The 13,057-nt window shown below is 48.3% G+C and overlaps 5 protein-coding genes across 5 annotated transcripts; 2 read left to right on the top strand and 3 right to left on the bottom strand.

Annotated features, from left to right (window-relative positions):
• Positions 1-73: 73 nt before the first annotated feature.
• On the bottom strand, positions 74-1,573 carry BO79DRAFT_202242 (Zn(II)2Cys6 transcription factor; the record flags this gene model as incomplete). Its single annotated transcript, XM_025681641.1, has 3 exons — positions 1,273-1,573; positions 1,030-1,204; positions 74-993 (listed from the first exon to the last, which is right to left on the bottom strand). The coding sequence occupies exons 1-3, from the start codon at positions 1,357-1,359 to the stop codon at positions 74-76; spliced, it is 1,182 nt and encodes a 393-aa protein (XP_025535451.1). The 5' UTR covers positions 1,360-1,573.
• A 428-nt stretch (positions 1,574-2,001) lies between these two features.
• Positions 2,002-5,182, bottom strand: BO79DRAFT_274533 (UDP-Glycosyltransferase/glycogen phosphorylase; the record flags this gene model as incomplete). The annotated part of the gene is made up of 13 exons (XM_025687612.1): positions 2,002-2,183; positions 2,238-2,364; positions 2,416-2,507; positions 2,583-2,688; positions 2,743-2,890; positions 2,961-3,308; positions 3,365-3,473; positions 3,537-3,687; positions 3,824-4,049; positions 4,087-4,445; positions 4,502-4,656; positions 4,715-4,915; positions 4,984-5,182. The coding sequence occupies 13 exons, from the start codon at positions 5,180-5,182 to the stop codon at positions 2,002-2,004; spliced, it is 2,403 nt and encodes an 800-aa protein (XP_025535450.1).
• Positions 5,183-5,920: 738 nt separating this feature from the next.
• On the top strand, positions 5,921-6,945 carry BO79DRAFT_274529 (RTA1 domain-containing protein; the record flags this gene model as incomplete). The annotated part of the gene is made up of 3 exons (XM_025687611.1): positions 5,921-6,101; positions 6,172-6,414; positions 6,479-6,945. The coding sequence occupies exons 1-3, from the start codon at positions 5,939-5,941 to the stop codon at positions 6,943-6,945; spliced, it is 873 nt and encodes a 290-aa protein (XP_025535449.1). The 5' UTR covers positions 5,921-5,938.
• Positions 6,946-7,590: 645 nt separating this feature from the next.
• On the bottom strand, positions 7,591-9,406 carry BO79DRAFT_274525 (FAD-binding oxidoreductase; the record flags this gene model as incomplete). Its single annotated transcript, XM_025687610.1, has 4 exons — positions 7,591-7,974; positions 8,036-8,244; positions 8,302-8,996; positions 9,053-9,406. The coding sequence occupies 4 exons, from the start codon at positions 9,404-9,406 to the stop codon at positions 7,703-7,705; spliced, it is 1,530 nt and encodes a 509-aa protein (XP_025535448.1). The 3' UTR covers positions 7,591-7,702.
• A 2,610-nt stretch (positions 9,407-12,016) lies between these two features.
• BO79DRAFT_232137 (uncharacterized protein) lies at positions 12,017-13,033 on the top strand (the record flags this gene model as incomplete). Its single annotated transcript, XM_025684210.1, has 1 exon — positions 12,017-13,033. The coding sequence occupies one exon, from the start codon at positions 12,017-12,019 to the stop codon at positions 13,031-13,033; it is 1,017 nt and encodes a 338-aa protein (XP_025535447.1).
• Positions 13,034-13,057: the final 24 nt, after the last annotated feature.

Here is a 13,057-nt window from a genome sequence, read left to right as displayed (position 1 = left end):
GAGAGAAATGTTGTATATTCAATTCACACTTGTTGATAGATGCTCATGCGAAAGCGTCATAGATATTGTGACACTACCTTGACGGAAGAAACCCGATCTGTTCCATCGGCCACTGAAGCCAAGCTCGATAAACAGGTTCACGGAGCTGATTATAAATCTGCGACAAGATATGAGTACCACAGCCCTTCATACACCATATCCACTCCAACTGATGTAAAAGTACACAAAAGTATCCCAAAATCACCATAGAAAGGGGTCGGTATTCTTTCAAAAAGACAAGGAAGTCATGAGGAACACGCAGAAGCCACCTGAACACGTCTGACGTCTCCAGCCGCCATCCTTTCTCAAAGCATATCGTAAAGCAAGTGCCCAAATGAAAGATCGCATCACAATAGACCTGCTTCTCGTGATCGTCTGCAGCCTCATGTAGGACGAAACGGCGGAAATCCTCGAGAAACTGGTGCTGCGTTGGCGGCTCGGGGATCTCGGAATGATCATGACGTTGTCGATGCACGCTGAATAATGTTCTTAATGGCCCCGATTTTAAGGACTCCTGAGCAAAGTCAATAATGGTTCCAGTGCCTCGAATAATCATTAGCCAGTTGGCGATTTCGTGGTCTTCCCAAAGGAGGAAGTTGCCCATTTTGAGCGGCTTGGCGCAGCAAATGAATGATGAAAGCGCCGAGAAGAGGAATAACGGCGTACAATTGTCGTATGTGATGTTGGCTATTTCTGGCGTTGCGAGTTTCAAGGATGCTTCGTGATGGTAGCTCGCCTGGGATATATACTGTTCCTGTTTTTCGGGGCGTAGAACGGCTAGATGCAATGCGGACACGGCTAGGATTGCGCGGAGGGTATAAGGCGCCTTGAACGCTATTTGGGGCACTTCGATGCGCCATAGTGTCTGGATAACTGGGTGAAATGAAAATGTATAGGCGGTGGAAGTACTGTAGTGATGCAGAAGCTCCAGGTCGGCAATGGCCAGTTCTGGCCCTGGTGCCGCCGCCATCTGCGGCTGACTTGCACCACCGCTCGGAGAGCTGGGGTTGCTTGGTCTGTAGTCGGATTGCGGAGTGGATGTTTGGCTAGAAAAGGAGTTCTGATCACCTAACAGGGATGGCTCTGCCATTCGAGTTGAGAGAGCAAACGAGCAATGAACTCCATGTCTCTTGCAATTGCCGCATGTCGGCTTCTCCTCTCCACACTGGAACCAGGTCAGCATTTGATTCTCGAATGCATGGCGTGTTCGGCCGCTAGTATGCGTGGACGTACCTTGACTTTTCGCAATTTGCATTGTTGACAACCGCTGCGTGACTTCCGGTGAGACCGGCGGCCTTTGATAGTAGAGTTGTTGTGCATTTCTCTGCCAGAGATTGTGTATGTTCGGCAACACTATGTGTAGGCTGTACCAATGCCAATCGTGTACATATGAATAATTGAGAAGCAACCCGAGTATCTGGAGATGAAAGATATGATCCAAGTAGAATTTGAAGGCTAACTGGAATCCGACTTGGCTATCCAGGGTCCAGGATTTCAAGTGAGCTCTGGGCAGTAGCAGAGTGCATCTCTTCCGTTATCTGCTCTTTAGATGCCGTGGATGCCTGCAATAACCATTGCACTGTTATAGCACTAAGAGTGCAATTATTTTTGGGCAAACAGGCTGCCACGTTCCAGCTGTATTGCATCGAGGCCTTCGTCACAGCAGTGATACTTGATACATGGAAGCCTGAGCCGGCAAACTTAGCTCTTCTTGGCTTGCGCTAGCATAATCTGCCGGGTGCAAACATGGCAAACGTGACCCTTACAGCTCCACCCTTTTTAACTAGTTATGCTTGCGATGATTTGGATGACTAACTTATGGGCATAACTATCAATGACTTTAGGTTAACAGTTATTATGCCTTTTGGTTATCCGCTACAATATCTACGGCACTCTTTGCGGTTACTATCGCAGTAAGGCTTGGGTGGTACAAATGTCCATTATGAATAAAGCCTAGTTCATTTACATGACTCCGTTTTCGAAGGCAGAAAGAACCCTCTCTCTGAATGCTGTATCAGCTACCTTAGGACTCTTGAAACCACGGTCCAGATGTCGCCGGCAAATAGCTTCAACGTGCTCCTCATTCTTGAGCTGTATTTGGTTCGCTGTCGGGGTCACGCTTGAACCTGTCCTAACCTCAGCATCTGGTTGGAATCAGCACAGAGTTTATGGATTAATCATCAATATGAGCTGCTTACCTGCCGTGATGCCAATGTGCGAGGATCCTCTCTGCCATGTCTGTTTTGTTGGATCCGCCCCTTCTCGCGAAGGACCAAAGCCAGAATATTTGGAAGCAGCTGCTTCACATTCATCATCGCCAGCGATCTAATAGTTGGTCAGCCCTATTCAGTCAACAAGTAATGAAACCCTTCTCACATCATAAGTGGCCGCGATATCCGTTTCTTCACGTTTCTCGCCTTGCGCCTGGTGCTTCTTGACGCTTTTGACTCCGTATGTGACGGTGTTCACTACTAGTGCAGTGCCTGATACTTGCTAGGTGAGTGACAGACTATATCAAATTGGGGTTGAAAGGGGTTACTGACTCGTGAATGGCAACAAGGCAATGTGTCCAAAGAATTTTGCGGTCCCAACACCAACGTCACGAGCGACACTCCGTTTAACTTTCCTCTCCTCGTCTGTCGAGCTCCCCTATAGCAGTTTTAGCCCAATATAATGTCCAGAGATGTCACGGAAGACAAATACCTTTTGACGACCTGAAATCATGCTAACAAGGTCCGAAGCGGTTACTATATCCTTTGCCGCACTGGTGAACCCATTCCAGTATTCCTTAGCTGTACCATCATAAGAGGCGGAGCTCTCGGCTTGTAATTTGTAGATGCAACGGTTGATCCTACGTTCACAGGAGTTGACAATTAGTGTCCAGGCAGACATGCAACAATCAGCAAACAGGTCCCACTTACAGCACAAAATCAGTGATTTTGATTCGGCTTTCCTGTACTAGAACTGCAGCTGCCTCGGATGATATCACGAGCGATGGCCTGTTCCAAATCTGGTACATGGCTAGATCGTGTTTGGTGATACCGCATGTCTGTACTTGAGAAGGCAAAGAGCGATAAAAGGATCGAATAGCATTCTCAAGTCCTGCCTCTTCATCTACCTGTCGCTTAATGGCTTGAGTTGACTGTTGAACATCTGTACGGAGACCAAATTCTATTGCCTGCGCCAGGCCTTCAGAGGTAAGCGTTCTGCTCATCAGTGGCGAAGCGCCGGCTCCGATTTTGGCAATTGTATGTGCAGTTGACAGATGACTACTTAGGTCAGTAGCAGCACATCTGCTTGATCGAATAATGTTGAGTAGGCTTACTTTTCCGTTGTGGCGATGATCACACTTGGCTTTCCGTACTGTAGAGCCAATTGTGTGCTGGTTGGGCTTCCATTGTGTATTACAACAGCCACTCTCGGAAGTAACCACTCTATATATAAGATTTATCAGCATCAAGGTAACAACAATAATATAAGTGACATTTTCAGCATACCAAGCGGAACAGACTCAATGATGAGCACGTTGGTACTGTTCAATAGCTCACCAAGGCGTCTACAGTCCCTGGAAAGTAGGACACGGTATCCCTTCTTCAAAATAGCATCTTGGATTATCAGCGCCAGACGGTATATATCCTTCAGGCTATTCTCTGGTGGCATCAGAAAAATAGGCGCAGGGCCCGAGACCAGAAAATATTCCAGGTCTTTTCTGGGTGTGAAAGAAAGATCACGTTGCTCGAATAAGTAGCCCGAGATCTCTGTGGCTCTCATCAGCTTCAAGCACTCCACTCAAGGGTCTATAGCAGCAACAAGACCTACCGTGGTTACTGCTCCAATCATTTGGCCGCGAAATTAAAACCTTTGAACAGAAATATGTGTGAGGAAGTTCGTGATCAGCCATGAGCCTTCCCGCTGTAACCGGAGATATGCTCATCAAGCCCAGAATCTGTTGTCGAAACTTGTTGATGGGCTTGACTATACTGTCCGAAAGTAATAAACTACATGTTAGCCTAGTCCTAAAAGTCAAAGTCTCTCCTGCTTACTCACACATTCCACGTCGATTCCTCAACTAACGCATAAGAAAGCACGTTTGAAGTAAATTGGTCGACGCCATCGTATGGGTTTATCCAGGCATGTGGATGTGCAAATGCTCTTGTCGGGGTTTGAGGCAAGGCGGACATGATATGAAGAGGGATTAAAAGTCGTTCAGCACAATGGATGTGGGCACGAGCCATAGGATTTGCAATGATTGCGTCTGCTAGAAACGGTCGGCGGTCCCCCTTGTAAGGAGCAACGCAAGCCCTCCAGCATCGGTGGTAGACCTCATAATATGATTGCTGAACTCTCCTCAGATATTGAAGCCGAGCCTGAGCTTCATCTGAAGTATGGGCATCACCCATGTTATGCTGGCAAAGTTAACTGAGACTCTTATTCATAGCTAGGGAGTATGTATAGCAATTACCATGGATAGGGGTAGCTCATGGTCATAAGTTATGGCGAAGAAATCGAGACCCTGACTTCTGACCAAGTATTCGCAAGATGCGGCCGCAGCAATCCGAACTCGATGCGAGTCTCTTGAAAGTTGCTTTGCCACAGCTAGAAAAGGTCTAATGCTCTCTATTTTCGCAATTTGTTAGCGAGGGGTCACGGCATAAGACGATCTGGTGCCAAATACCTTCAACAATCATCAGCACGATGTCCAAAGGTGGAGGCGTGACATTCTTCCGTGTCTGGGTAATCTGGCCAGTATGTTGAGGCTCCTTTTCGTCTAAGCCCACGCTCACTAATCGTGCCTGCGCTTTTGGTCGCATAAAGGCCTGAATGAAAGCAGATGTCCGTGCTGCAAGGTCTGGGTTGAGACTATATTTCTCGTCTTCTGTGCGGGTTATTTGTGAGCAATCCGACCTTCAGATTGAAAGCCCCAAATGGCGATAAGGGCCTTACCAGCAGCAGCACAGTAGTTTTCTAAGTCGCGAGAATCGTTCGTGAATTCGGGAGCAAAGTCCGGCTCAATCGTGAACAGCGAGATTTCGGAGGAAACACACGAATTGCGCGCTGATGAGTATGCAGGCGGAGGATCTTCGAAACACTCGTCATGTCTACTATAATCCTCCACAAGCTTGGTTTCTTTATTATCGGACATGATTGTGGTGCTTTAGACAGGCTGACGCCTGTTCGCAAAGTGATGGAATAATTGTCGAAGTGAAAAGGAAAGAGAGACTTATTTGCCAGCAGAAATCCCTGTCCCTATTTCTGGGCGTCACTGAGTCCATACTCGATGGGGGATAGTCACTAGCATTTCGACTACATAAATTGGAGCCTTGGAGCGAAGTGATAAATATAGTAGTAGTATAAGTTGGACCCCTAGGCAACATGTACGGGGCTGAGTAAAACCGACCGCATTGGAGTTAGGGTAGCGTTCGTGGAAACTACTAGTCTTCACATAGCAAGAGAATAAATACCATGGCCAATGACTATCTTTTGGAACATGGATCCACGGAGAATCAGACACGTTAAAAACGGTCGATCGACAACAATCCACTTGGACTGCCTGAAGAAACTTTCGGGTTCGTATTCGGGTTCGGGACCAAGGCCCAGGCTTTGATCTATTTCAAGGACCCACCCAGCTCGATATCAACCATGAAAACATCGTGGCCATCTTGGGATCATATACATTGTGACAAGCTTAAGTGGTAGAGTTGAACCCGAACACGACTTGTGTCTAACGAATGCTACTGCCTAAGATTACGTCTTGAGGCAACAAAAAAATCTCTCTTTCGACAGCATGAACTACACCTTTAAAAGGGCTACAATAGCCCTCTTTGCATCTCAAACATTGCCAATTACGAGCCTCCTTGACAAACACTCACCATAGCTTCTTCCTGGAAGCCTCACAACTATGCTCTTCCCCAGATCCACTTTCGTTCTATATGAGTACGATCCCAGTCTGGCAGCTGCGGTGATATTTGCTGCGCTGTTCATTTTGACCACGGGATTCCACTTCTATCAACGATTTCGGAGCCATGCCAAGTACTTCAATCCCTTTATTGTTGGAGGAGTGTGTAAGTTAGACTTTTGACTCGAGAGGTGCGTCGATGTGTTTGCTACCATGTACTGACTTACGCTATTAAGTCCAAGTAATTGGCTACATCGCTCGCGCCAAAGCCCATTTCGACCAGACCTCAACGACTCTATACTCTGTACAAACCCTTCTTCTTCTACTGGCACCAACTCTCTACGCAGCATCGATATACATGGTCTTAGGGAGGATCATCACCTTCCTGAATGCGCCACATCTAAGCGTCGTTCCCGTGAAATGGATGACAAAAATCTTTGTCTCCGGCGACATTCTGTCTTTTATCCTCCAAGGTGCAGGTGAGTCAGTCAAAAGGACCCTTCCTACACACGGGGATGTATATACTAATTTCATACCCCAAAGGCGGCGGCATAATGGCCAACGGCTCCACAAGCTCCATGAAAATAGGCCAGTGGGTCATTGTAGTGGGTCTATGTGTGCAGCTACTTTTCTTCGGAGCCTTCTTAATTGCCTCCATTACCTTTCACTGCAGAATAAACCAAAACCCTACAGCAGAATCAGATAAGACAATGAGCTCCGCAAAAAGGTGCTTGCCGAAGGACTGGAGTGGTCTTCTATTCGCATGCTACTTTGTCAGCGTTCTGATCCTCATCCGATCGGTTTACCGTCTTATTGAGTTTGCGCAGGGAAATAGTGGCTATGTGATTAGCCATGAAGTTTTTCTATATGTTCTCGACGCGTCGATGATGTTTCTGGTCATGTTGACTCTGAATTTGTTTCACCCGTCAATTGTTCTGCAAGATGGCGTTTATCACCAGCGTCTTGATCTTGAGGAACTTAGCTTGAGGCGTGAGGGTGGAGATGTGTGATAAATGTATCTCCAACATTTTCCCTGTACCTAACTCACTAGAATTTTCCTTTCCATTTTTCTCTTGTTTTGTTTCCTTTTGGTTAGTCTCACCCCTTTTTTTATGTATACTGAATTATGGTTTTCCCTTCTTCTGATACACCTTTTCTTCAAATTATTCTACTCTTCAAAAATATGAAATCGCCACGTTGCTGAATAATAGTATGGCCTGATAATCTCCGACTCTTTGGGAGCAATTCATTTGACCTGACGCAGAAGTCATCTTGCTACTGGGAGCAAAATCGTGCATGAAATCTAGGAGCAGTGTCATGACATATTTATGTAATATAAATTGATCTGTTCCTTCCCTCCTCCTGCCTCCTCTCTCTCAAAATCTTTCCCCCTCTTTTCCCCCTACCACTATCTTGCTCGGTATATTGGATAATATATTACGGATAATCTACAAACACTAGATTTTCCGTTTGAATTGACCGACAGCTAGACGATCATAATATATCCTGATAGAAGGCAGTCGTTTTTGATATTGGCGCAACATGCTCTATTCACCAGGCACAGTGCAAGCAGGATCTCTCGACCAGATAAAGATTTCATTCCTCAACTTGAAATATACAAATATTCCTAAATACTTGTTCTAGCACAAAACATCCTCCTATCCAACACTGGACTGTACGATCTAAACTAGTAACTACAGCCAACAAAGAGAGCAACACTTCCATCCCATCTTACAGTAAGACTGTCCTTCCCCGCAATCTTATCCTTCAGTTACCAAGCTTGAACCCACCCCAGTTCAACCTCGTAAAAGTACCCAGAGGATCATAGCGCTCACGGATTTCTCTCATCCGCTGCACATTCTCGCCAGGGAATCCAGCAAAAGGATCCTGCCAATCACCTCCATCACCCATGTAAATGAAGTCTCTGGCAAGTCCATTGCGCTTGTTGATACCATGTAGATGTTCCACCAGCTGACGAACCCACGCCTCGACGCGAAGATCATCTTCAGCGTTGTCCCAGCCTGTGCTTAGTTGCCACCCTATTGAGAACTTGTTAGCATATGATCAGGTCTTGCTAAGTATTGGCGTGGACAAACTCACAAATTGTAGGCTCTTCCGCTAGACCCCAGACATTGCCGATACCGTTGGTATTTCCTACTTTGACAGCACTTGCAGGCGAGATGTTGATTACGAACGTAGGGTAGAGACCTTGGACATCGGCAATTTGGTTCACTGCTGCCTTCCACGTCTGATACATTGAGTACAAGACGTCAGAGTCGGGATACATTGAGTGATGGCCGAAGGTGACTCTATTTAGTGGTTAGCTCTCTGGCTGTGGAGAACATAACGGGTGAGTGGGCATTTACCGGAACATTTGCTTGGGAGAGTCAAGGTTCGCAGCCCACTGCTTCGAGGTCGTAACGTTGTTGGCTTTATACACGCCGGGGATAGCAGTGAATTTGGCAAATTTCGAAGGAGGGTTGCTGATACCCTCTTGGACTCCCAAAAGTAAGGGTGAGACGCTCCCAGTTGTGGCGTTGTAGGTGATGGTGAGAACGGATCCAGCGGCAATCGAAGTGTCACTATCGGCAACAACCCAGTCGCATGATGCCTTGATAAAGTCGTGGACTGCCGTTTCGTTGAATTCTTGGATTGTTGTGCTGATATGAGGCATAGAGTACGTCTTGAGAGTGAACTTGGTGACAATGCCAAAGTTGTTCGCGCCTCCTTTCAAAGCCCAAAACAGATCGGGATGCGAAGTAGCATTGGCGGCAACCTGCGTGCCATTTCCCAAGACGATGTCGTAGTTGACCACATTGTCCATGGCAAATCCGTACTTGTTGATAAAGTAGGATACACCACCAATCAGGGTCAAACCAGGCACACCAATAGTCTTGAGGCGTCCGCCGATGGCAGCGCGACCGTATGGGTCAAGCGCAGAATATACATCATACCACGTCATTCCTGGGGCGACATCGATAGTATCGTTGTTAACTTGATATTCTTTCATGTTGTCGAAGGCCAGAAGCACACCGCCGTCAATGTTGTTCGATCCGGGATACTAGATGGCATATAGTGTCAATGAGAATACAGTCTTCTCGCTAGGGGGTCTCATACATTCATATGTCCTCCACCACGAACCGCAAATTGAGCACCGCATGTGGCAAAGAGACCGACAGCATCGGCTACCTGTTCAGCTGAAGTAGGAAGAAAGATGCATGCCGGGTCAAGGTCTGCTCGTATATCCCAGTAGTTCGTGACCTGGGAGGTGTAGTTGGCCGACCCAGGGTAGACAATCAAGTTTGAGTATGAAACAGCAAGCTTACTGCACGCACATCTGGCGCCTGTTCCCAAGTCGACAGTGCTAACGGCGGTTGTGCTGGTTGCATTTATGCTTCTTTGACCAAGACCGACGAGGGATGAGCTGAAGGCAGAAGATGCCAATGAGGCAATGACCAAGAGATAATTCATTGTCAAAGATACGACACTTTGTCCAAATTGACTTAAGGATAGCGGATTGCCACGGCCAGATACGAGCTCTTTATAGCCTTTTCATCTTCAGGCTATGTCACGGCCAATGCTGGCGAAATCTGGTTGCCTTCGGTTTGTTTCCGGTCCGATACATTTTGTCAACACAAAAAAAATCATCAGTCGGTTTCAAAACTGACTTTGCGTATATTTCCGTTGGACTTCAAGAGACGAGCGAAGCAGCGTGGATGATGCGCGCCCATGGTCGTTGTATAGAGTGAGTGGAGTGTAGAGTGGGGCAGATTCGAGCCGTTGTCGGGTTCGGGTTCGTATCACGGGCTCGGGTTCGGGTCTGTCGCAGCACAGGAAGATCATTCATGCAGCCTAAAACATGTTGTTCCAAGTACCTGGAAGTCTCATATTTGAGCCCATCAGTCGAACCAACTGGTCCATATTCTACAGCTGTATGTGGCCGGTCATGCTGTCAGGACTTGTTCCTGACACAGTGAGCCGGGTTGGGAGGATTGACAGTAGTATAATTAGCACTATGTAACAAAACTGCATGAAAGGACATCAACAAACTGCATCCCAGGGTGCAGCGAGAACAGCATATCCGACTTGGCATTTTTACAATGAGAATATCAGGGCCCGAGGCTCAAGGCATTCTTTGCAGCGTGTCCTGGAAGACTATTGCGTTGATTCCAGGGGATAGACCGGTATGGCCCCGCTGCAAGAGGCCTTAGTGAAGTGAGATGAAACAGCTTCGCCTTCTTCTGATGATAGTTCTAACATTCAGAGTGCAAATAAGCCGAGAAATGTCAACGTATACAGTCGGAGGAGAGTCCCTGTGTCAGTTTATTTATCCATCTCGAACAAACAGAGCCATATGTTTTAGGTAAGTCTAGATGGTTCACAAACCCCCGGCTTCAGAAAGCAAGGCACTGCTGTGATCATCATACTATGCACAGCAACTATGAAGGGATGCTCACAGGCAGCCGTTCGCGCGCAGGCGCTCCGAATGATAATCTGGTGTATGACGGCTCGACTCAATTAGAAAGGAGTGTACATGGACACTGAGGTTTAGATAGATCCTCAATCGGCGACATGGTTGTATATCATGGCGCTCATGATACTATATACCGCGACTATATAGCCGCATATAACTGGCGGGAGACACGCGCAGGATGCAGAAGGTCAGTACAAGAAAGAAAGACATGGAAGCAACATAGCCATTCCTGATGACCGCAGAGGTTTGAAATTAAATGACTTGATCGGTCGGGACCAGTGTTCACTACGTTAAGCCCCATAATGACAGTAAGATTCCATTGCCTCCCGCAATATAACGCTTCGTACATAATCATCACGAAGCAATATTACTGAAGAGATGGCCAACGCTTGCCATTTGCTCTATCTTCCCAGTAGGATTATATGAACTGGCCATAGCGATCAACGTTCGCTTGTAGGGCCAGGCCGGTGAGCCTCATGGCTATCCGGACGCTTCCGTGACGATCATTCCATGCCAGGGCGTCGGAATGGCGCGACAGGCCAAGCCACAGTCACCTATATCTCGGGGTGCCTGACGCTCCGTGATGCAGGGATGCGATACGAATGCGATAATCAGTTGACGACCACATGCTTACGCTGACGGAGACACCGAGAAAGAGGGACCAAGTGGCTGAGCAAATCCAATGCCCTTCAGTAGATATGCAGCATGCATTACATTAGTGTGGTGGTTCTGGAAGCATGTGGAATGTCTAGGCCGGCCCAGACTTCCCAATCAGGTCTGCATCTTTCGAGTCGGAGATTTTCTCCCTTTACACTGTCCTCAGATCAAGCGAGATAAGGCGAGACATATTCTGTAGAAGTACACTGATCAAATTGTAGTCAACTGGTCTGACGTAGAATGGAATTTGTGCCTTCAGCTGCGGATTAGGCCGACGGCGTTTGCCGAAAACTAAGAGAGGCCGAGTAAATAGATGCACCTGCCAGCATTAGTGACACAAGCTTCATCGAATCATGACGATCAGCATGGCCATTACAGAGCTCCGATGATCATCATGTGAGAGACGATGAGGGAAGCTGAACGATGGGTGGAGGGCGGAGGGAAGAATAAGAAGCAAGAAGAGGGAGGGAAGGCAAGTCAGGTGGCGGCGGGTGGGCCTGAGCAGCGCCTCGTGTCTTCCCTTCTTTCTTTCTTTCTTTTCGTTTTCCCGATCCATCTTCAGCGCTTGCTTTCCCTTTCCATCTCTTCTTGACCTCACCACTCAACTTTCCCTCCCTCCCTCCCTCCTTTTTCTATCTTCTATCGCACTTCTCCCACGTTCTTGGTTTGGGTTTTACAAACACACCGGCTGTGTCCGGAGAGGAATAGTGCAAAGGGCAAATTTATTCGTGTGTTCCCTCCATTTCCCCCCAAGTCCGAAAGTTCGTGTTCCACCCCCTGAGCTGCGACCTCTCCACTCCTACCGCACCCCCAGGCCAAATCTAAATTCGACTTGGATTCGGGTCGGTGACACTCCCTGGTTCGACTCAACTGTGGTGACTCGCAGAGTATTCGCCCTTGGCCCACCAGCATGAGGCCCGTTTAGATCGACTCCCTGGTTGCAGACAGACATGGAAGCGTCACACCCACCTCCCGAGGGGATAATGCTTCCCCCAAGCCCCGTTGGTTCGTCCGATTCATTCGACTCGACATCGTCCGGCTCTGCCGCAGAGCAACCCGGCGAGGCAAAATGCAGCGATAACGTCATGATCACTTTGTCGCTCACACCTGATCCGCCGGTCCAAACTCCGACTCGCCTTCCTTTTGCCCGTTCCCATTTCCGATCACGATCAATGGTTGAGGTCCCCGGCCTACCTCCGATGACGCGCGCCCACTCGTCCCCAGGGCTGGACTCACGGGGCAGATATATATTCGTCAACGGTCGCGGCGCTTCAACAAATGTGGGCGATCCAGCGGCCAAGCGCTATCTGCCATTGCAGGTCACCACTGGAGATGGCCTAGAATCCAGAATGGTGCCCCTGAATATCTCGGAGACTATCTCAGAGCATGCGGAGTTGGAAACTAATCTTGTCTCCTCTCCCTCTCAAATTGACTACCACCCTACCTCGCCGGTTTTCTCTCATACTCTACCGCGCGTCAACCGTCGCCGACCGTCGTCCCCCCTTCATTTCCAGAGCCCAAGCTCGTCCGTCCACTCTATGGGAAGTCCGTCCGGCCATTTCTCCCCTGTGATCTACAACATGAGGTACAACGAATCCTACCCCGGTTATTCGGCATCTTCGACCTCATCTATACCTTCGACCCCGACAAGCTTGCGGTCTCGTAGCCCGAGCATTTCGTCATTGGAAACTATCCCTGACATTCCCGACGCTGAAGCCGCTGCGATCGAGGCGGACCGGATCGCGGCTCTGAAAGCTGCAGCAGATAAGGCGGATGAAGCAGAAGCGGCCAGCAGCGGCAATCGAAGGCGCGGGGCATCCGATGCTTCTGGCCCCTCCAGCGGTCTAATGACAATGCGGGCGGGATCGGTTGGCTACGGACCCCGAGCTGACAAGCGGAAACGTTGGAGTGTCTGTGGAGCAGAGCGTAGACAGGACCTGGACCTGGAAACGATCTGGGAAGATTGAATGCGATGCAAAGCCAGCATCAAT

This window comes from Aspergillus costaricaensis, assembly GCF_003184835.1.
Source record: "Aspergillus costaricaensis CBS 115574 unplaced genomic scaffold BO79scaffold_38, whole genome shotgun sequence".
In the NCBI taxonomy this organism is placed as follows: Eukaryota; Fungi; Ascomycota; class Eurotiomycetes; order Eurotiales; family Aspergillaceae; genus Aspergillus; species Aspergillus costaricensis.
This window is presented reverse-complemented; position numbering and strand designations above follow the sequence as displayed.